The sequence below is a fragment of the Eschrichtius robustus genome, chromosome 16, assembly GCF_028021215.1.
Source record: "Eschrichtius robustus isolate mEscRob2 chromosome 16, mEscRob2.pri, whole genome shotgun sequence".
NCBI classification, from domain to species: domain Eukaryota; kingdom Metazoa; phylum Chordata; class Mammalia; order Artiodactyla; family Eschrichtiidae; genus Eschrichtius; species Eschrichtius robustus.
In genome coordinates, this window is record NC_090839.1 from 22,463,416 (window position 1) to 22,485,596 (window position 22,181).

Here is a 22,181-nt window from a genome sequence, read left to right on the forward strand (position 1 = left end):
TTCTGTGAATGGAATCATACAATATGTACTGTTTTTGTGTCTGGACTCTTTTAGTCCACATACCATATGTGAGTATAATCTATAGTGTCACATGTGTCAGCAATTTGTACTTTTTTTTCTTATGCCACGCCGGACCGCTTGCGGGTTCTCAGTTCCCCGACCAGGGATTGAACCCGGGCCACGGCAGTGAAAGCCTGGAATCTGAAACACTAGTCCACCAGGGAACTCCCAGCAATTTGTACTTTTATATGTAAAACATAGTAGTCCATTGGATGGACATGCCATAATTTGTTTATCCATTCTCCTGTTGATGAACATTGGGCTGTATCCACGTTGAGCTATGAATAAATCTGCTATGAAAATCCTTGCACAAGTCTGTTTGTAATAGCCACTTATTTCTCCTGGAATGAAAAGCTAGGAGTGGAAATTCTAGGTCATAGCGTAAGTGTCTGTTTACATTTAGTAGAAACTGCCAGTTTTCTGAAGTGGTTGTACCAATTTCCTCACAGGCAGTGTGCAAGAATTTCCACATCCTTGCCAACGCTTAGCCTTTCTCTTTTCTAAACAAGAGTTTCCACTATGAGGAATCTACCTCTTCTCCTCCAGTGTTGGATATTGGGTGTGCCTGGCATGAGTGCATAGATCCCTCAGCCCAGAAGCAGCAAGACAGAGGTCACATCTAGTTTGTTTGAGTCTCAGCTACAGGAGGAATGGTCATCTCCTTGATGTGGATGAGACCCCAGGAACTGGGGTGGCAATCTTATGACCATGAGCATGAAACCAACATGAGGACAGCACAGCAGAGATGGAATGAACCTAAGAGACGGAATGTTTGTGATGATATGGTCAAGCCACTCAACTAACCTGCCACTGAGTGGCAGGGTACTTATTTTTTTAAGCCAAGTGACTTAGGGTCTTGTTTTTGGAACTTGAATCATAAAGGACACAGTCCATAAGCCCCCCCCTTGTAACCAAACCGAATGGTGCCATTTCTGTCCTCCATAGCAGTCAGCTCCACTGAACATTCTTTCCTTCCTGAAACCTCCTCTCTGGGATCCCATGCTCACCTGGTCCTCCTCCGACCCCACGGGTCACTGCTTCTCAGCCTCCTTTCTTAGCTCCTCCTCCTCTGCCTACTTATTAATCTACCTTCACTTTCTTGGGACCTCATCCAGCACCATGATGTGTGTACTGTGTGCTGATGTTACTGAAATATGTATCTCCAGCCCAGATCTCTCTTCTGAGCACCAGTCTCATATAAAGCTGCCTATTGACCCTCTCCACCCAATCATTGCCCAGGCTTTTCAAACTTACCTTCTTAGCCAAACTTTGATCTTCCCCCTCAATTTGAGCCTTCTGCAGGCTTTACCACCTTAGTCAAGGGCTCTTTCAGTCCTTCATACTCAAGGCAAAGATCTAGGTGTCGTTGCCAATGCCTCAGCACCCACCCACATTCCATCTTACATTCTCTACTTCTCCACCTTCCCAAGCCACCGCCCTGCCAGGGTCACCATTCCTTTGCACTTGGAAACCTGCAACAGCCTTCTAGCTGGTCTCCCCACACCCACTCGAAAGTGCTTTCCAAGCCATGTAGGGTGGTTTTTCAGAAACCCAAACCTGGTATCATTCCCCTGATGAAAATGATAAAAAGATAAAGATAAAATCTAAATTCATTAGGTAGCACTACCTGCCCTACTTGCTCCTTCCTCACCCTCAGCTGCTCCTTCCCACCTCCACATCTGGGACAAGTGGTTCTTTCTGCCTACAACATTTCCCCTCTCACTCTTGCCCTACAAAACTATCTTTGTTTTTTAAGCCTAAATGCCAGCTTCCCAAGGAATTTCCACCCTTACCCTTCGCACTACATGAGGGCTCCATTAATTTTTTTTCTTGGCCAGACGGTGTGGCCTTCAAGATCTTAATTTCCCAACTAGGGATCAAACCCGCGCGCTCGGCAGTGAGAACATGGAGTCCTAACCACCAAACTGCCAGGGAATTCCCCTCCATTAATTTTTCATAGCGCTCTTCATCTTCCCCCACAGCACTTCCCATCATGCATAATTATATATTGATTTGATTAAAATTATTAACAGATAGTGATCATTTGATGATTAAAAAATTTTTTATTTTATTGACATATAGTTGATTTACAATGTTGTATTAATTTCTGCTGTACAGCAAAGTGATTCAGTTATACCTATATATACATTTCTTTTTCATATTCTTTTCCATTACGGTTTATCACAGGATATTGAACACAGTTCCCTGTGCTATACAGTGGGACCTTGTTTATCCATTCTATATACAGTATAATAGTTTGCATCTGCTAATCCCCAACTCCCAATCCATCCCTCCCCCACCCCCTCCGCCTTGGCAACCACAAGTCTGTTCTCTATATCTATGAGTCTGTTTCGTACATATGTTCATTTGTGTCATATTTCAGATTCCACATATAAGTAATCTGATGATTGTTTTTCCACCCCTCCCCCACTCTCCCCCAGTAGCCGAGCATCGCCTTGAATTAGAACAGTGCCTATTTCACGCTCCATTCTATCCTCTTGTCTTCAGCACTGCATTTACACATAGTAAGCGCTCAAGGAATGTGCTTACTTAGCTAATAAATCGATACATTGACTCATTTAATCCCTATAACAACCCTGTGAAGTAGGCATTTCATCAGATTCGGGGAAGCTAACAGCCGGGGTGGGCAAGTGGCTCGCCCAAAGTACAGGGCAAGAAGAAGAGTCAGGTCCTGACCCAAGTCAAATCCTAAATTCTGAGCCGGAATATTTCCGCTCCTGACCTTTGGCCTTGGTAAAGGGGCCAGGGAGGAGGCGGACTTTGAGCCACGGGAACGTTTTCACAGATTACATGGGTCATCCACGAGAATCAAAGCGAGCAAACGTTCACTTACAGAGACTAGGGTACGCCCCCTCCGCTCTAAATGTGTAAAGATCACAATCTACTGCATATGTATGAGGGGACCAAGGGGGGGGGGCGTGATTAGGGGCTGTCCTGGATGCGCCTGATCAAAAATTCTTCGGATTTGAAGACTTCAGAACCCCCAGATTTCTGAACACGTTAGCAAAGAGTCTTCAAATAGTCATCTGTGGCACATGTTAGGAGGATATCGGGCATAGAAGACGCCCCCAATTTAGGTCGTATTATCAGGCATCTGCCGTAGGCAGCCCGATCCCAGAAGGGGTCCTCGGTCGGCTCGACTAGAAGACGAAGGGGGCGTCTCCCCTGCTTCCTGCGGCGTCGGAGGCGAGTTGAGGCGGAGGCAGGCTGCAGCTGCGAAGGCGTCAGCGGTGGCGGCGGCGCCATGGCAGGGCTCGCAGGTACCGTGGCGTCGGCCTCCTGGGGGCGGGATGAGAGGCCCTCAATGCGGCCGCGCCGCCATGTTGTCCCTTCGGGGTCACCTTAGGCGTCGTCCGGTCCCTCTCTGGGGTTTTCCTTCCGCGCACCCTGGGGGCCGCCCCTGTCCGGTGTCACGTGATTGCCCTGTTTGGCCCCCAGCCTGGGCCTTGGGGGTCTCTTCCTGGCCCGAGGGCAGGTCACTGGACTCCTGGGTTCTCGTTCAGGCCTCCAAGGTCAGCACTCGCCTGTCTGCTTCTGGGATGGGGCAGGCAGAGCTGGGGAGCTCGGGGCTGGGGGTGCGACAACCTTCTCTCCGGCCCCGGTACCCGTGGCAGGGGGCCCAGCTTCTGAGATGCCTGTCACTCTGTCCCCGCCACTTAAGTTGCCTTTTTTTTTTTTTTTAAACCAGAAGGGGCGTGGGGGAGAGGGGAGAAAAGGGTCTCCCTCCCCGTGTCCCCGCCTTGGTGTCTGGGGTGATAGGTTGACGCTCTGCTTTGGGTCGCGGGTGCTTCTTACTCCCTCTAATTTTACACCAAGTCTGGACACCCGTTCCCTTTCCTACAATATATGTGGGGAGTGGCCCTCAAGGGCAGCTGAAGGAATGGATTGCCTGGAACACTAATGGCCTGGAGAGAAGAATGGGGGATAGGGGACAGTTGCTTTTTCCTTCCCTCTTCCACACCTTATTTAATTTCCTTCCAGGCCTCCGTGTCCCTTTTCAACGCTAAATGTTGGGGCAGACTGGGGTCTGTCCTGGGAAAGAAACGGCCTTTCTGTTTATAGGTTCGGATCATGTTTTATCCCTTTCAGGGAACTGGTGTTTTGGGGACAGCTTCTGTTTGCCCTGCCTGACATGGTACAACCATCCCCTCAGCCTTCTGGACGGCAACACCAAAGCCAGGACACACACACACACAAAGTTCCAGCTTAAGTGCTAATGCCAAGTGTTAGATCTTGTTTATTTGTTTGTTTGTTTTAAATCAGAGACTAATTAATGTCAGCAAATCTGTTGAAAGATTGCCGAGCCCTGGTCGGTTTCCAGTGACCAGATCGCTTCCGTATCTGAAATTGGTCTTGTTAGAATTGCTGCCAAAAACAGTTTAACCTTTTATCTGTAACATGTTGTTTCAAAGAGGAATCTGGAAGTCTGGGTTTGGCTGTCTTTTTCTGTTGTTGTTCTCTTATCTTTGAAACATATGCATCCCATTTCAAGCCTGTCCCTGTGTGATATACCAAGGACCATGTGTTGCCTGCCTCTCTGACTTCCTGTTCTGGGAATGCTCTGGAATCTGGATCCTGCTGGGGAATGGGCCCCGTGGGAGGGAGAAAGGGAGGGGGAGGGGGAGCAGGATCATAACCAGAGAAGATGGTGACATGTCTCTGGGGTATATAGAGGAAATCAGAGGTCTCCAGGGAAAAAGAGACTGTTGTTAGACTAATGTTTTGTATATGTGTGCATGTTTAAATCTCTGGGGGTAAAACTCACTGCAAATTCAGAATCTCACTGTAGGGTACTGGCTTCTGAGTAGGTAGAAGTTTGAAAATAAATGTCTAGCAAATGACTCACAGCACACCTGCTCCCTCATCCAATCCAACCCACATGTAATAAGCTGTTGCTGTCCTGCAGCTGAAGCTCAAGAAACTTGTCCTTCAGTCGCAATCCGAATATTCCACAGGTAGAGGTAACAGTGTCACATAGCACCACACACTTCCAACAGTCATGGTACCTAAACCCCTCTGCGGTTTAACCTCAACTGGTTAGGCTAAGAAACTAACATCCTTCGGGGGCATTAGTCCCAAGAGTCTTGCCTGTTTCTGGAGTCTCACAAAGCCATTCCAGTTCCCTCATAACTCAACTGCTCTATCCTTGGCCTCGTGGGGGCAAAGTCTTGAGGATGTGGTAGAGAAAATTTAAGCAAAGGGGGGGGCCTGTGGACTAAGGGCTTTGCAACAAAACTGTAGTCATTTTCAACTCTTTTTGTTGCTCTCTGTCAGAATAAAATGTTTTAATGGTATTGCTTCTGGAAAAAATTTTATAAACAAGATGTGTTTGGACTAGACTTCTAAGCATTGCACAGGAATAGAAAGTGAACACATTCCTTCCATCTTCTTTGGTGGACTGTGTTTCCTGCCATAACATGAGGGTTTGGATGGGGCACAGAAGGGGGGAGTGGACATTGCACATTCAAGCCACCCATGCGGGTGCAGCCCATCAGGGCGGCCCTTGCCTGGAAGTCTGTCATCTCATCATGCCACACTCAGAGCCCTGCTGATGGAGGGATGGAGAAAGCCCTGCAGTTGGGCTTTGCCAAGATCAACTGGAAAGCCCTGGGGCTGCCAGCAGCCTCCTGCCTTTTAAAAGGGGGCCTACAGTGTCGAGAGCAGCCAGACATTCCACGCTACTGCAGCCTGTCCCCCTGAACCCAGCTACCTTATAACTGGGCTGAGATTAGAGCATCTGGGGCAGTGGGGCCGTGGGCACGCCCCTTGAGGGCTCTGAGGGGAGGGGCACCCTTTATTGAGAACACATGTTGAAATATGTTCATGGTTCTATGCATTTAGTGTGGAAAACCACAGAAACTCCCAGTCTTGAGGCTTGCCAAGGTACAGGCTTCAGAAGGGAGGTGTGGGCATTGCCTGCTGCTGAGTCACCCTGGGGCAAGAGGAGACCTGCCCCACCTACAGGCTACGGTAGGGGCTGGGACCGCCCAGCCTGAGGAGGATGAGGCTCCGATCGCACATCCGCACCCTAGTCCCATTGAGTCCTGATTGCCACTTTGATGGCAGAATGTTTCTAGTGTGTTGGGGTTCACTGGGATCTTAGCAGTCCTTTTACAGAGGGGAACCGAAGGTGGCTAGGAGTGACCTGACCAGGTTCCCTGGGCTGACTGATGGCAAAGCCAATAGTGGAATTGAGGTCTACACCCCCCACCCCCATAATTCTCTTATCTTGAACTGAAGTTATAGGTGCCTCTAAAGGTGCTAGTGGTTGGGCTGAGAAACGCTAGGGTCTGGCGCAGGGGCGGGTAACATCAGGCTCAAGGGATTGAGGTCCTTTGTGCTCCAAAATTGTTTGTGACAGCTGTGACTAAGGGATTTGAGGAAGTGGCAGAAAGATTTATAGCCCTCCAACTCACTCCCTGGATGTTGACCCAGGAACAGGTGTGTGGTGACAGGGACACATAAAGCCAGAGACGAGGCTGAACAGGCCAGGCGGCAGTGCCATTTGGTGAGGCAGTCAGCTGACCCCACGTAAAAGAAGCCTTGACTCACTGAGGAGTGGGAGAGAGACCTTGGGAGCCGAGCAGCCAGCCCACCCCACCACCCTGGCATGATGGCAGGGGAGAGCCCAGGGCCAGGGACCCGGTAAGCACCCTTAAGGATATGGAGGCTAGTGCTGGGAGAAGCACAGGACCCAGTAGTGGGGAGAGTGAGCTGGAGAGAGGTTCCTGAGGGTGGGGGAGGAGACCCTGGGAAAGTAGGCGGGCCTGGCAGGATGCCCTTGTAGTGGTCCTGGTAGAGGTTATAGGGCCTGGAGGGATGAACTGGGCGGGGGAGGTGCCACACCACACCTTTTACCCCATAGTCATTGTCCAAACCAGTGCCCACCCCACCCCCCCACCCCCGTGCTCATTTCCTTGGGGATCCTGGATGGAGATAAGACTGTGTTCTGAATTCCTGATCACCCTCTTGGCCCCTAGTACCTCCATTTTGAGGGCTCTTCCCACTTTTCCCCCTCCTATCTTTTCCCTCCTTCCATCTTTCCCACTGATTACTTGCCAAGGCCCCTTATCCCAGGAAAACTGAAGGCACCCACACCTTTGGGGAGGTATAAGTGGTCCCTTATTCCGAGACCACAAGTGAAGATGTCCACCTTTTTCTTTGGGTGGTGGTGCGGGGATGTGGTCCTTTATCTCAGGACAGTGTTGAGAAGGAACTGGGTGTGTGAAGGTTTATTCCCATTTTGTTGCTTCCCCTCCGTCCCTCTCCCAAGTAGAGTGCCCACTCCACAATGGGCACATCAGCCCAGTCTTAGAAGTATGTGTTGAAGCCGGAAAAGAAGTCACAGGAGACAAAACTTTTTGGTGCGCCTCCACCGCCCCGCAGGGTTCTGGGACACTGTGCGAGACAGGGGAGGTACTTTTTTAATTTTTTTGTAGAGGCGGTCCCTGTCCTCCAGGAGCTTACAATCTAGCCGGGGAGACACAACTAATGCACACTTATACAATCATTACAATTAGCGATTACCACAATATTGACCACAATTGCGTGAGACCTGGGGGATACAAGATCAGTGAGGGGCTGGGGGCTTGGAGGAGGTGTTTTGGTAACGATGGGATTCGTTTTCTTGTTCAGTAGGTCCAAATTGAGTGACATTTCTTTTGGGTGGGAGTGGGGGGAAAGAGGAACTGAGGGAGCAAAGGCAGCAAGGCTGGAATGCACATGCCGTAGGCAAGGGACAGTGAGAGGGCCCTGCTCTCTTTCTTAACCCTCCTCCCTCACCCTCTGCCCTCCAGTCCCGCCACACAGGCACGCAGTTGTCACTTGTCTGCTGCACGGAGATTCAGGGCTTCGGCTGGTGAAGTTGGAATGTCCATTCTGCTGGCTGGTGTGGTTGTCTGGATCTCTGTGGTGCGGCCTGCTGGCATGGCCGTGGCTGTGGGGCTGGGATGGCGCTGTCCCGACTTGGTCCAGATCTGAATGCGTTGCCTGTGCCCAGATCTCAGGGGTCTGCTCCCCCATTCCCCCCTCCTCCCTCTACGCCACCCGCAGTAGGACGGGTGCAAAGGGGCGGGGAAGGGATCTGGTGTTGTCGTCATTGTCGGTGCTGCTTCTCCGGGGGCCTACCAGCCCCTCACTGACCTTGGCAAGTGCTCCTCTGGCGAGAGGGCACAGGGGACGCCCCATTCCTGCGCGGCACTGGCTCCCATGCTGGTGGAACTGCACAGGAGCACCTGGTGACACGGCCGCCCAGGGGAGGGGGCTGGAGCCTCAGTTGGGGGCCCGCTGGCGGCGCTCTCCCAACACGTGCCGTCCGGTTCTCGACACGGTGTATGCCAGCTTCTGCAGGGAGTACCTGAACACCTGTGGCGAGAGAGAGACCCAGGACCTGCCCTTAGAGGCGAGCACCCGCAGCGTGTCTGTAGTGCTGCCGTGCCCGCCCCCGCCCCGCCCCCTGCCCCGCCCGCCTGTCCAATGAGGAGAGGCGGGTGCGGGCGCAGCTTGTCCACGAGTCAGGGCAGCTGGAGCTTTTCCAACTGTGCTGAAGGCTGCATGGCCGCAAGCTGATTGGACCCACAACTTAGGTATACCTCACTTCTCGCAATGGGCTGTGTCCCTGGAGGATTTCGAAAAGCGAATCCTACCCAGTAAATGCAGCATTCCAGGAACACCTTGAAGGAAATATGCGATTCCTTTGGCAAAGGATTCCTTTAGCAGGGAATTCTTCCTGCAAGGGGTGCTTTTAGGGTAGATGATTTTATGGGCAAAGCAATTTCTTCTGATTTATTGCTTTTTACACAAAGCGCTTTGCTGTATTTGATTTTTTTTTTTTTAATAAAGCGAACTGTCCTTTTTCGGAAGGGCTTTTTTTCTGTTCTATTTTTCCTGCAAAGAACCTTTTCCTCTAATTGTTCTTCAAAGCGCTCTTATCGATTCATAGTTTGTTAGCTCCTTTGTCTAATATTTTTTCTGCAAGGCGCTTTTTATCTAATGCATTTTTTTCTGCCAAGTGCTTTTGTCTGATTTATTCTTCCTGCAATGCGCATTTTCTCTAATTCATTTTTTCCCGCGAATTTTTCTGATTTGTTACAATCTTGATGGCGGAGTGCTGGGTTTTTTTTTTCCCCCTGAGAAGTGCCTTTTTCTAACTTATTTTTTGTCCCACCCCCGCAAGTACTGTATTTTCTGAAGGAAAATTTCCCCGCAATGCGCAATTTTTTTAAGGCGGAAAAATTCCGCTGTGTGAGCGGTAAAGTCTCTTTTCGCAAAACAGAAGTGCCCCGCCTCCCTCCTGGGGTCGAGTCTCACGTAGCGGTATTTTCTTACCACGTTGGTCGCTAAGCGCCTCGGCGATCGTCCGCGGCTGGCGCCCGCCGCGCCCCAACTCTTTGTTCCCGGGCGGGCGCACTGGGAAGGGTCTACGCAAGGAGGAGGACGCAGGGGACGGGCGGGGGCGTGCGGTGCCGGCCGCGGCACTTGGGTGGGCAGGGATCGCGGCAATCAGGACAGGACGGGTCGGGATGCGGCAATTGTGACGCGGACTTGCCGGTTCAGGGGGCGCACATCGCGACCCTCTCCCACCCAGAACCCGGGCACACTTACCTGCAGCAGCACGCGGAAAATGTACCAGCCGATGATGAGCAGTTCAGCCGAGGCTGCTGCCACTGCCGCCATGGTTCCGAGAGTGGTGGGTGGGTGGTTGGGAGCGAGTGCTGCCGGTTCCGAGGTCCGTTGGCCTCTCGGAGTCCGCTGTTGGGCGCACTGCCGCAGCCGCGGTGGCCGCGCCTTAAGTATCCGCCCACCGCCCAAGTGCGCATGCGCGCTATTGGGGGGGGGGGGGGTCCGTGAGGAGGGGTGGCCGGGGGCGCTCCTCATTCGTCAGGAGAGGAAAAAAAATAATCCATCTGCTCTTTCCACACCGACCCCCGCCTCCTGAGTTCATCTTAGCCCCTTTCCAGAAGATTCCGCTGTGCCCGCGTTTGAATTTTAATGTAAAATGGAGGGGAAATGCAACTCTGAGTTAGCGCATAGGGTAAGAGTAGGGGTGCGCACCGCTTGGTAGCGGAGCCCATCTCTCCGAGCCCGGGCCTGCAAATTCGAGCCCAGTGTCCGGTGCCGCGCCAGATCACACCTGGGCAAGGATGGAAAAGAAGGAGGACCTAATTTAGAGAGGGATCATCTGCCCCACGGAGCAAAAACAGGTGCCCCTTCCAGAAGCCTTGGCTTCACAGGCTCCCCGCTCAGCACTCATTTTCTAATATTCGATGTATTAGAAGACCACGTCCTCTGCTTTGCGAGAGCCTCTGAGCGCGGAACCTTTCCCTGATGCCCGCATCCCGCTTCTTACGGTTGCTAGATCTACAGCGGTGGCGGCTGTAGGGAGCCGAGCCAGGGCACTGAGCCCTAGGTGCAGAAGCGATAGTCACCGGGTGTCTACCCTGTAGGAGGGATGGCGCCTTTGTATGCGCGGAAGGGATGGGATGAGCTCTCCAAAGAAGTGGTCTGAATGCGCTCTGGGATAGTTTTCTGCTAGGCGGGTAATTCAACCTCTGCTCCCCTACCCCCCAGGCGCTGGTAGGTCTTCCTCAGCCAGCGAGGTTCTTTGTACCCGTTGCGCTGGGCGTCTGGAGCTTGGAGGAGGGTTTTGCTACCGCTGCCAGAGGGTCGTGGCTGCCGCCGCTCCGATTCCTGGCGCGGCACGAAGACCGGAATGCGGTCTGCGAGCGCGGCCCTGGCGCACCGGTGGACCGCTGCTCGAGAGCACTTCTTCTCTCCAGCAAACTGCCTGGCACGGGGGCCAACTGGCATTTGCCCCTATGTGGATAGAAAATTAATTTTGATTAAAAGCTCATAGAGGTCAAGTTCTATACAGTGCCGGCAGCAGCTGGAGAGCGCAAGTGAACCCAGAGAGGTCAGTTTGGACGAAGTAGCATGGTGATTTTTTTTTTCTCCCCTACATTGACTTTCGAAGAAGTTGGCTGATTTTGGCACAATGACGCCGGATTGTTTGAAAAAGGCAAGCTCATTCTAGGCTGCCATCTGAAAACAAAATATTCGGTGATGCTGCCGCGGCGGCTTCCCAGAGCTTGCAAGGATCCGTTGCCGGCAATCTCCCGCCGGCAGTGCGCCGCTAGCTACTTTAACTCTCCACCGAGCACCTGCTGTGAGAGATACTAGACACAGAATCCTTTTCTCACTCCTCAGGGGTCACAGCATGGAGCCCATGGCCGTCCAGTGGCAACCACAGAGCGGTATTGTGAGGTCTGGGTCCCTTGAGGACGGGCCGCAGCCCCAGGAGGCGATACATGATCTCTGCTGGGCAGGGCCCAGGCAAAGCCAGGCCACTGTGCCGGACCTGCCTAGAGCCCTCTGGCCTAGCCCCCAAGAAGGGGAGACACCCAGGATGCTTCTGGAAAGGGTGACTTGGAGAGGAGTAGACTTCCATGGGTGGGCAGGGAGGAAAGGGCATTCACATTTGCTGTTGTTAACCATGATCCATTTTTCCAAATAAGTATACATTCTGTTCCTGTTTTTTTTTTTTTTTTGTCTGTCTGTCTGTTTTGTGTCTGTTTGTCTGTTGTGTTGACTTTTCTCTTCAGGATCCCTGCTGCCTTGGTGATCCCGGGCTGACAGCCAGAGACCACAGCGGCTCAGCTCCTGGAGAGCGAGGGTTGAAGAAAGCAGAGGGCAGCCGCCCGCGCCCGCTGGCTCCCATTAGGTCGGTTCCTGCAGCGGTGCCCGGTGGCCTTGGCGAAGGCCCTGTCCAGCAGAGATCATGTATTGCCTCCAGTGGCTGCTGCCCGTCCTCCTCATCCCCAAGCCCCTCAACCCCGCCCTGTGGTTCAGCCACTCCATGTTCATGGGCTTCTACCTGCTCAGCTTCCTCCTGGAACGGAAGCCTTGCACAATTTGTGCCTTGGTTTTCCTGGCAGCCCTGTTCCTCATCTGCTATAGCTGCTGGGGAAACTGTTTCCTGTACCACTGCTCCGATTCCCCGCTTCCGGAATCGGCACACGACCCCGGCGTTGTGGGCACCTAACAGCCAGCCCATTTAGCTTTCCAAGGAAGCAGAAGACGGGAGGGGAGGCACTGACATAGGTCATAAAGCATTGGAGTTTCAAATCCCGCGGCCCTGCGGGTGCCACATTCCTAATGGCGCCTTTTTGGCCTGTGACGTTTTATCCTTATAATGTGAATAATAGCACTGACCGGTGCTTTTATCGTAGAGTCCTGTAGTCGTGGGTGGTCTTGTGGTTGTATGTGTTCTGTCCCCATCTTGGCCCCCGACTGGCAGGATGGCCACCCCCCTCGCCTCATTCCCACGAGGAGCCTGCACCCATCCTGGTCAACTGCGCCAGCATGATCCGGGCAGATAAAATGCCAGTCTCATTGTCACCTCTGTGACCCTTCCTTGTCAGGGGTTCCTCCCTTCTCAGAGTGTTACTGATTCCTCCGTCCCTCTCTTGGCTTCCTGTTAGTTCTCTTTAGCCCTTTCCTTTTTTGGGGAGCACCTGTCCAAGACAGGGCTCAGTTTTGCACTTATCTCGAATATAAAGAGATTGCTGATGCCCGAGAGCCTCGCTTTTTCATCCTTCTTCCCTGGCCAGCAGGCTAGACAGAATTGTGTCTTGACTGCTGTCCACAAATCTTCAGTATTTTCCCCACTTCATTTTGAAGGAAGAAGTAACAGATACATGTTGCTCTTTCACCTGGGGGTCTGGGCTCCTGCTCAGCAGCCCAGCTTCGCTTCCTTTGCCCTTCCTCCTGCCTTTCTCAACTGTCGCAAGGAGGGGGCCTCATTTTGTCTCCCATGCATGCTCTGCAGGATTGACGTGTGGTGTGTTTACGTAGATCTAGCGGTCCCCAGCCGAGTGAATGGGAGAGTATTGTGTGTTTCATAACAGCCATGATCCCCTGATAGGTGTTTGGATATTTTTTGGTGTGGTGTGCCGTGCGTGCGCGTGTGTGTATACATACGTACGTGTACAAGTACATGTGTAAATCCTTTTTAAAGAAGCTTTATCGAACGTGTTCTGATTTTGAGGTGTAGCAATAGCTAGCTTGTAGGGGCCGCTACAGTTGGTATTTAGTATGGGGATTGCAGAGTGACCAGCACACTGGACTCCGAGGTGGTTCAGACGAGACAGAGGGGAGCAGTGGCCATCGTCCTCGTGCCAGGAGCTTCTCCGGTCCTGCGCGTATAGACTGTATACGTTATGAAGAATACACGGGAAGACTTTGTGACTGTCACTTGCTTTTTTCTTTTTCTGCGCTTCAGTAAAAGTGTTGGCAAATGAGACTGTCTCCTGGCCCCTGCCCGCTGGGGATCAGCATGGTTGTCCTTCCAGTCTAAACCATCCATCTTTCTCTTGCCTGAAGGGGGGGGAGGGAGGTGGGCCAGGCAGAGGACAGAACTGGAGGCAGTCCATCTAGGGAATGGGACTGCGAGGCCACACTTGTGGAACATTTGGACTGCTATTCTGGAGCTTTTATTTCTGGTGTGTTCGTTGCACAGCTGTTTGAAATGTTTAATAAAGCTTTATAAACTTTACTCTGTGGTTTTATGTGGCTGCAGTCCATTTGGGTCGTGGTGTTGGATTTCTAAGTTGGTGGGGGGCAGGGGGTAGCATGGAGGGGCTGAGTCCTTGGCGCCACAGTACCTTAGGCTGAAAATTTGATCTGCTCTCTGGAGAGCAGATGGTGGGATTGGGGGAGGGGGAGCAGGGGGCAGGCCAGGCGGTGAACAGGAGGGAGTCTGAAAGTTTTCAGAGATGAGACATTTGCGTTTCTCAGCTCCCATGGCTTCTCGCCTGAAACTGTTTCCCTCCGTAGGAGATTTGAGTAACCGATCCCTTGACAAACAACTTAAGACAGCTGGAGCTCTAATCATCAAGAATTTTTATGGTGCTGCTTTTGAAGTAAAAATAAAGTGAAACCCCTTATGGCATTTCAAGTGGAAAAATAAATAAGGTTGGCCGTCCACGCAGGGGGCTCCGGGCGATGGCTGGAAGTGCGGGAGTGGCGTGGTTCTGTGCCGTCAATGTGCACGTGCTCCCATGGCCGTGACCTTTGAGACAAAGCTGGGTGGCTTGCCAGGGCCCTGTGCTGGGTGTCCACCTCTCCATCTCTTCTCCTTCTAGAAAACAACAGGAGCACTGCCTGTCCAAGGCACAGGGCTGTTGAGAGAGTTTATTGTTGTAAAAGGGCTTGGGTTGTTTCATAAAAGGTCATCTGTTATACCTAGATTGGTAATTTATTGCTATGAAGTTTTGTGTAGTTTTCTCCTGCCCTTTGCAATCTCCCCATTGTCAGTGCATCCCTTTTTTCGTTCCTACCATCGCCTATCAGTGCTTTTCCTTTTCTTGGTCAAAACTTGCCAAAGGTTTGTTCATTTTAAAGGTATTTTCAGAGAACCAAACTTATTGATTATGTCTGCTGGGTATTTTTCCTTTCTGATGCTTTTGTGTTTTTACCTCTGCATTCTTTTTTTGTGTGTGTGTTTCTGGATGTATTTTGTGGTTCAGCAAAGTCTTGACAAGTTGAGGAGTGTTACACGTGGAAAGGATGGTTTGTTCAGCAAACATTGAGCCCCTGTACTGGGCTTGCTGGGGATTTCAGGGGCAAGACCCAGGCCTGACTCTCCAGGAGCGCATGACTCTAGCCTAGTGGGAAGACTTAAGAAAATAGACAACTGCAAGTTCCAAAAACAAAACAAACAAACAAGGCTTTTGTGGCCACGCTCTCCCGTGGAGGCACCTGGATGATAAATGAAGCCAAGATTATTGCTTACTTTGCTCTCCCTCCGAAAGCAGCTTTCTGTCATAGGTCAAGCTCACTAAAGAGTCACAAACAGGCCTCCCTCTGAAAGATTTGTGGCCCTTTCCAGCAGGGAGCCTGCAGCCCACCCTTTCCCAAGGTGATGCCACGTCAGCATTCTGTCTGCCCAGCACTGCTTTCCACCTGCCAAGGCAGCACCAGCAGCACCCTGCCCCCTCTTCCTGAAATGCCTTTCAGGAAAATGAGAAGTGGATGATACCTCTTCTGGAAAAGAGCAGGGTACCAGGTCTTAGAAAACCACACCCTGCAATTCTGCCAGTCGCCGTGGCTCCTAGTGTGAAATGTTGCTCACGTGGCACCTGGTAACCACAAGATCCCATGAGGCCTAGGTCTGGGCTTCTTTAGGAACTGGTCTGTGCCCTGCTCTGCGCCTCAGTTTCCTTGTAGGTAAGATGTGCGCTTTGGAGCAAACACAGTCTTCCTACCCCTAATATACTGGGAATCCTTTCTCCGAGGATCTTCGGGTCCTCCTGGATACATTTGAGGAGGGTGATTGAGCTCTGGGAAGGTGGCACTGCCCTTGCAGGGCAGCCTGCGTATGCTTTATGCTTTAATGATTGTACCACATTAGCCTGGATATGCCTCTGTCAGGAAGCCTTCCTGGACTCTTCCCTCTCCCTAGAGATCCAGTTGCCTAGATGACTTCACTCAGCCCTCTGTTGAGTGCTAGTGCTAGTGGTCATGCAGACTTTCTCTTCCGCAGTGATTGGGCTCCCCCCACCTCCCTAGGGGGTTTGCATTGTTGTTTAACCTGAGGTGCTTGTCAGAATCCTGTACAGGACCAGGCCTTGGGGTCACACAGTGGACAGGGTGGAGCGTCTCTGCCTTCAGGGAGTCATCCAAGCTAATGGGAAAGGGGGTGACCTTGGGCAGGTAATCCCACAGATAGACAGAATATGGACTGTGGCAGGTGCCCTAAGAGGAGTCTAGGGGAGTCTAGGGGGACCTGGTGTGGGCTGGGGAGGATTGATGTTCAGGCTGAGACCTGAGGACAAGTGTAAATGCTGGAGCAGTGAAATAATAAATGAGATGTTATTTCTCACCATCTAATCAAGCATCTCTGCTTACAGCGAAAGAGACTGGGCTGAAAGTAAAATGAAGGACCACCAGTATCTGGCTGCCCTGGAGGGCTGTACTGGGAGATAGTCAGGGGGTTTAAGGTTGACGTGTTGGTGGCGGGCCCCCAAACTCAGTCCTGAGTGAGCAGTCTTCAGTTTCCAACTGACTGGAACCATCATAGACAAGGATCTGATGGGAGTAGGGGGTGGCCCAATCAGAGCAGCACTTAATTTAAGGTGGGATTTTTTTCAGTAGGGAACGGGATAGCATTTGAGCAGTAACAGCAGCAGGACTGTCAAGAAGGCCACTGGCCTGTCTAGATCATTGGGAATGGGGAGAAGTAGATCCAAGGAGCCATGGTGGGTGAGGAGGGGAAGGCAGGAGCAAGAGCAGGCTGGGGAGGGAGGACAGAGAAAGATGAGAGACTCCCGTTGAATAGCTGCAGGAAGTGAGGTCAGGGAGGGGTCGTCCCTTGTGTTCAGTTGACTGCCGGAGCCAGAACCCAGTCTCCTGGCGTCTGTTGCAAAGCTCACCCCTCATCCCCCAGCCCCCTAAAGGGAGAAAGGGTCACTGCTCTGAAAAGAGGGAGGAACTAAGCAGTGCTCTCAGCAAGCCAGGGAAGGTGATCCTGACTAAAAGCCAGAAGAAGGGCAGAGTTTGGTCTGCCAGGCTTCAGGGAGAGAATTCCATATCGCGAGAAAAACTTTGATTATAGAGCGGGCTCAAGATGAAGGGGAGGAGCTGGCTGAGCAGCAGCTGGAGGCTTCAGACAGAAGCCCTGGGTCTCCCTCTCGGGACTCAGTGGGCGTGGGCTTGGGGAACAGTTTAGGACCGGCAAACCTTGAGAGACGAGGTTTCGGGGAGCCCGGGCCCTACGCCCCTGCCTCTTTGACCACACATCTCTGAGCCTCAGTTTCCTCACTGGCAAAACAGAGGTGGTAACACCCCCTGTAGCCTGGCTCAAGGCCAGGTCTTCACGAATGTTACTGCCTCTCTTCTGTGCCCTACCACCCTCCACCGAGCCTTATTGGGCTCAGGCTTCATAGGGATGCGGTCTGATCATCCAGCTCTCCCACTCATTCATTCCTGCAGGGAGCATTGCCAGGCCCTGTGCCCAGCCCAGAACCTGGTAAGACCATGCCCTCCATGAGGAGCTCCTGCAGCAGGGGGCAGGGCATCGAGGCAGTCCTGCAGGCGCATGATGACCGTGCTGTGTCATCGGGGCTGTGCGGAGTTAGGGAGAGACCTCATTTGCGAGGCCGTATGTCAGCACCTCGACATGAGTTCCCTTAATTATTTTTTACAAGCCCCGAAATGACAAGATCCTAAAAGGGAGAGGAGCACCTAGATGGTGCTCTTTCCTGAGAGGCCAGAACCCTGGCTTTGCACCCCTGCTTGGCCACCAGCTCGCCTAGGACCGTCCATGGATTTTTCCCTCTTGGAAAGAAATCACTGCCTATTGGGCCTCCTCCTCATGAGGAACTGGTGTGGGGATGTTTGAGAGTGCCCCGTCAGGTACGGGGTAAGCACGAATCTTCTCCACAGACTAACCCTTTGAGCGGTTCTGGCCCCTCACCTCTTTTCCTGGACAACTTGTGGAGAGTCTACAGGGGGACGCCTCGCTGCTTCTTCCAAAGCTAAATTCTTCCAATCCCCGCCCCACACTGCTAGTGGCCGCCCTCTAGGGCAGGGCGGGGAGCTGAGGCCCTGGGCCTGATCCCCACCCCCTTTCCATGTGACCTTGCTCTCCTCTGCTCATTCTTCTCCAGGCACCGCCCCCCACGCCCGCCCCGTTTCCACATCTGTTCACCTAGGAGGGGCTGGCCCAGGAAGTCTTTAACGTTTCCAAAGCCATCTTCTCTGAAATATCAGTGAACTTTATCCTTGTTACTTCAGTCTTAAAGGTATTGGTTGAAAGTATGTTAAGCAAGCATTTAATCAAAGGGTTTTTTGCATTAAAGAATAAACTTTACATCTCTGGGGTGCAGAAGTGTCAAGAATCTTAGAGTCAAAGCAGACTTGGGAGGGTCTCTGAGGGAGGAAGACAAACACGGCCCTTCCGTGGTTCCCTGTTGCTTGTGGTCCTGCTTGGCTGTCAGAGCCCTGTACCACCCTTGAGGGTGGGGGCTTGATCTCTGTCCCTTGACCAGGCACAGTACCTGCCTGGCCAGGCCTGGCATAGAACCTGCTGGTTGGCTGGCCAAGGGGGTGGATGGGTGGAAGGCTCAGTCAGTCAATCTCTAGACTCCCTAAGGAATTAAGTGGCCCTCACTCTCCTAGAAGTGAGGGAATTCAGTTTGCCTCCCAAGTCTCCTCTTGGCGACTCTGAGGTGGCAGTATTTTCCAGCCTCTAGACTAATATTTTACACACAGATATCACAGACACTAATATGTCACAAAAGATATGTGAGAAGAACCTTGTAAAAGGCTCTATAGCCTGGTATCCTTCCTGTGGCAACAGGTGGCTGTGAGTCACTTCCCCTCACTGGGCCTCAGTTTTTCCCCATGTGTAAAATGAAGCAGTTGGACTAGATAATCCTTGAGTTCCTTTCTAGCTCTAGCATCACCCTCAGATGCCCTGGTACCCAGAACAGTAATTGGACAAGGGGCATGGTGACCCCAGGATCTGGGTCAGTCCACATCTTGGAGCATGGCGGAATCGTGGTGATGGCTGCAGCCCCCTGGAAGCTGAACGTGGCAGGAACTGGCTGAGAGATTTTTTTGCTGATGGTGAAATGTCCTGGCAGAGTCTATGCAGGTAGGTTGATGCAGGTGAGGGGAGGGATTGGGCTCTCCCTCCCTCGTGGTCCCCGAGTAACATTTCCTTGCAGAGTCAGAAGCTTCCAGGACTGTTTGTTGGGTGCCAGCTTGATTCAGCCACTCATATAGGCAAAGTGGGTGAACTATCTTTCCACACACTGTCCTGGCAGGGCTTGCAGAAAGGCTTTCTGCTGCCACCCCTTAAATGCTTCCCTGCATTTCATTGTTACTGTGTCTAGAATCATACTTTCCCATAGCCTTTTGGTTCCCTGTCCAGGTGGCATATTCTCTGAGGATGTTGTGGTCCTGATGCCATAATCAGCCAGGAATAACTTAGCTCAGTGTCAGAGCCACAAGGGGAAGACTTGTCCAAAGTTGGAACTCTGACTATTGAAAAATAATAATCCCTTTTCAACCTCACCTCAGAGCACACCCCCAAATTCAAAAACTTTTGATCAGAAAGGAGACATAAACCCATTAAAAACCAAAGAGAAAAGGAATTGGATATTTAACGTGTCTGAAAGGGGGAGCCCCTCTAAGCTAAAAAGCAACAAAATGCAAGAAGGCAAAGACCAACCAATTTGAATACATCAAAACTAAGTATTTCCAAAGTCAAACAATGTCACAAACAGAACCAAAAGGCAGAGTGGGTAAACTATTTGCAGATCCATACTGTGTAAAAGATCACACACAAAACCTTAACAGTAAAAATGCAACAGACAGGTATGTAATTCATGTAAACAGTTTACAGAAGAGGAGATAGAACTGACAAAAGTTTTTGCAAAAATATTCAATTTCACTAATATCAGAAGATCAATGATAAAAAACGAAAAAGAAGTGCCACCAACAAATTAGGGGGAAAAAATTTAAGAATACTCAATGCTGGTGAGGATACAGTGGAAGAGGCACTAAGTGCGAAGGGGAATGTGAATTGGTGTAACTTTTTGGAAAGTAATATGATAGTCAAAGAGAGGAGAGAGATGAAAGTTTCAAGAAAGGGCAAATGGCCTATATATTTATACAACATTTATTGAGTGTCTACTTTGTGTCAGGCATGGTGCTGGGTGTTAAAATGTGAAGATAAATAAGATATATTGTCTGCTCTTGGGCACACAGTCAAAGAGGTAGAAAAACACACAGATTCTAAAATGATATGTAGTAAGAAGGCCAGAGATATGCTTGGGACACATGCAAAGCATGGAGCAGCTGGGGTGGGTGGTACAAGTGTGAAGCTTTATGGGAGTATCCAGGGAGGTTCCTAGACGAGGTGCCTGGATGAGTAGGAGTTATTCAGGTAGAGGGCAGAGACAGAAGTGAGAGGCATCACGGATAAACTCATAGACAGGGTTGCCAAAGTGTGAAATAAGAGGCAGGGGATGGAGAAGGCGGGACCAGATCACCTAGTGCCATGACTGTCTAATTGAAGAGTTTGGTCTTTTTCCTCTTGACAACAGGGAGTCACTGAAGCATTTTGAGTGGGCAGGCGCCATGGTTAGATTTCTGTTTTAAGATGATGACTCTGGTTACTTGGAGACATTTGGAGGTGTGAGAACCAGTGAGGAGATGATTGCTTTGGTCCAGGTAGAGAGGGCAAGGCCTGAATTAGGGTGGGGGCCAAGAGGATGAAGAGAAGGTAAAGTTAGGAGAAGCTGCTGACTGACTGTTGCTGGGGTAAAAGAAAGTCAAGGATGCCTTCCCTGTTTGTGTCTTGGGCGGATAGGAGAATACCCAGGAGAAAGAGCAGGCTTGGGGGGCTAGAAGAGGATCGTTGAGCTCAATTTTGGACAAGTTGAATGAAACGTGGGCATCCAGGTGGAGATGGCCTGTGAGGAGCTAGGAGAGAGCTTGGATCCCAGCAGAGATTTGAATGAAAGATTTGGGTTGTGACTGATGGCAGTTGTAGCCATGGACTTTTGTGAGCTGCCCTAGGAGAATGTGGCAGCTGAGAAGAGAAGGGGGTCTAAGACAGAGAACCTCTCCCCCATTTAAGGGTGGGCAGAGAGAAAGAAAAGCCCACAAAGGCAAAAGAGAAAGCAGAAAGAGATGGAAAAAGCACCTGGAGCCTGTGTTGGCATGGAAACCCAGGGATGTGGAGCATTTCCAAGAGAGAATAATCAGCCAACAAAAGAGAAAAGCCAGTTGGGTAGGGACTGAGGGCCCCCTGGATGGAGCAATTAGGGGCCCCCTAGATCCTCACAGGAGCAGTTCCTGTGAGAGATGGGTCAGAAGCCCCCACAAGGTGGGCAGAGGAAAGTGAAAGAGGGAGGGAAAGCAGGCAGCATGGCACCTGTCCTGGGGAGTTTGGAATATGGGGGAGAAGCTGCTAGGGTTATGATTTGGGTCAGGACGAAATTCTGGGCTGGGCTGAGAGGAAACAAGGATAGACGTGATGGAAAAGAGGTTGAAAGGGCTGTCACCTAAAGTCCTCTTGTCTGTATAAATCAGAGGCAAGATCAAAGGGCATGGGTGGTAAGGAGGAAAAATGGCTATTGGTGACCTTGACTAGAGCTGTTGTCAAGAAAGTCTACATGCCAGTTTGGAGCTCACAGAGGAAGTGTGGACATCTGCCTAGGGGGTAGATGGAGAACTAGGGGAAGGTGCAGAGTTCATGGGGCGGGGCCAGACTCTGAGCTGTGACTGACACTTAAGAGACGGATGCAGGAAGAGGATGCTGCCGAGGAGACTGAGCAGGAGTGGCCAGAGGAGAGGACCGAAAACGTGGGGGCCCTAGAAGCCCAGGGAGGAGAGCGTTTCCAGGGGTCAGGGTGGCCATTCATGTGCCAGACGCACAGAAGTCGGGGGAGGTGAGAGCATCCCGTGGACCTGGTCTTTGGGGAGCCCTGCCATAGCAGCTTTGGGGGAGGGGGCAAAGCCCAACTGGGTGGGGGTGATCTGGAGACTGGCTGAGAAAGCAGGAGGGAAAAGGGGGACCTGAGAGGACAGAAGTTTCTAGAAGGTGCTGTTTCTTACACACTGACATTTGGAGGGAGGAGGGCTATGCGAGGACAGAAGAGCAGGGACAGGTAATGAAAGGGGCCCCCGGAGCAGTGGGATTAAGTGTATAGGTGAAGGGATTAGTTGTGTTCATGGAAAGGGGAAAAATTAAATCATGTACATTTTACCAAGTAACCTGATCTCTGTGTTTTTCTGGAGGTGGTTTTTCTGCCCTCCGAGTACTGACTACAGCTCTAATTAGCAGTAGTTTCATCCTGCCTGATGTCTGGGGCTGTGTCTTATTCATTTTTGTACCTTTCGGTACCTAGCAACAGGCAGCGAGCTAGGTAGAGACAGAATAATTATTTTCTGCTTGAAATCAAATGTCTGAAATGGAGGTTCAGAATTTTTTAACCACAAAGATTTTGTGACAAATACCAAGGAATTAACAAACAGGGAAATAAAAGTCAAGCTGTCTGTATGTGAGGTTGTCTGGGTCTCAGGAAGTG

The 22,181-nt window shown here is 51.3% G+C and overlaps 2 protein-coding genes across 11 annotated transcripts in view; one reads left to right on the forward strand and one right to left on the reverse strand.

Annotated features, from left to right (window-relative positions):
* Positions 1 to 3,207: 3,207 nt before the first annotated feature.
* BLCAP (BLCAP apoptosis inducing factor) overlaps positions 3,208 to 22,181 on the forward strand; it is a 30,205-nt gene continuing 11,231 nt past the window's right edge. For 7 of the 8 annotated variants that reach the window (XR_011076852.1, XR_011076853.1, XR_011076854.1 and 4 more), the window contains exons 1-3: positions 3,208 to 3,341; positions 11,682 to 11,800; positions 18,534 to 18,736. Coding sequence is in view for 1 of the 8 variants with exons in the window: in XM_068565381.1 (XP_068421482.1) it covers positions 11,858 to 12,121 (264 nt within the window). In the remaining 7 variants the exon portion in view is untranslated. Of the gene's footprint in view, positions 3,342 to 11,681; positions 13,664 to 18,533; positions 18,737 to 22,181 lie in introns of those variants that run through there. The other variant, XM_068565381.1, reaches the window with a different exon arrangement.
* NNAT (neuronatin) lies at positions 7,439 to 9,857 on the reverse strand. Of its 3 annotated transcripts, none has more exons than XM_068566113.1 (3): positions 9,685 to 9,857; positions 8,678 to 8,753; positions 7,439 to 8,445 (listed from the first exon to the last, which is right to left on the reverse strand). In XM_068566113.1, exons 1-3 carry the CDS (start codon positions 9,754 to 9,756, stop codon positions 8,216 to 8,218), a joined length of 378 nt encoding a protein of 125 aa, XP_068422214.1. In that variant the 5' UTR covers positions 9,757 to 9,857; the 3' UTR covers positions 7,439 to 8,215. The 3 variants fall into 3 exon arrangements, with proteins under 3 accessions (XP_068422214.1, XP_068422212.1, XP_068422213.1); XM_068566111.1 differs by having other exon boundaries at positions 8,257 to 8,445; positions 8,673 to 8,753; XM_068566112.1 differs by lacking the exon at positions 8,678 to 8,753 and having other exon boundaries at positions 8,257 to 8,445.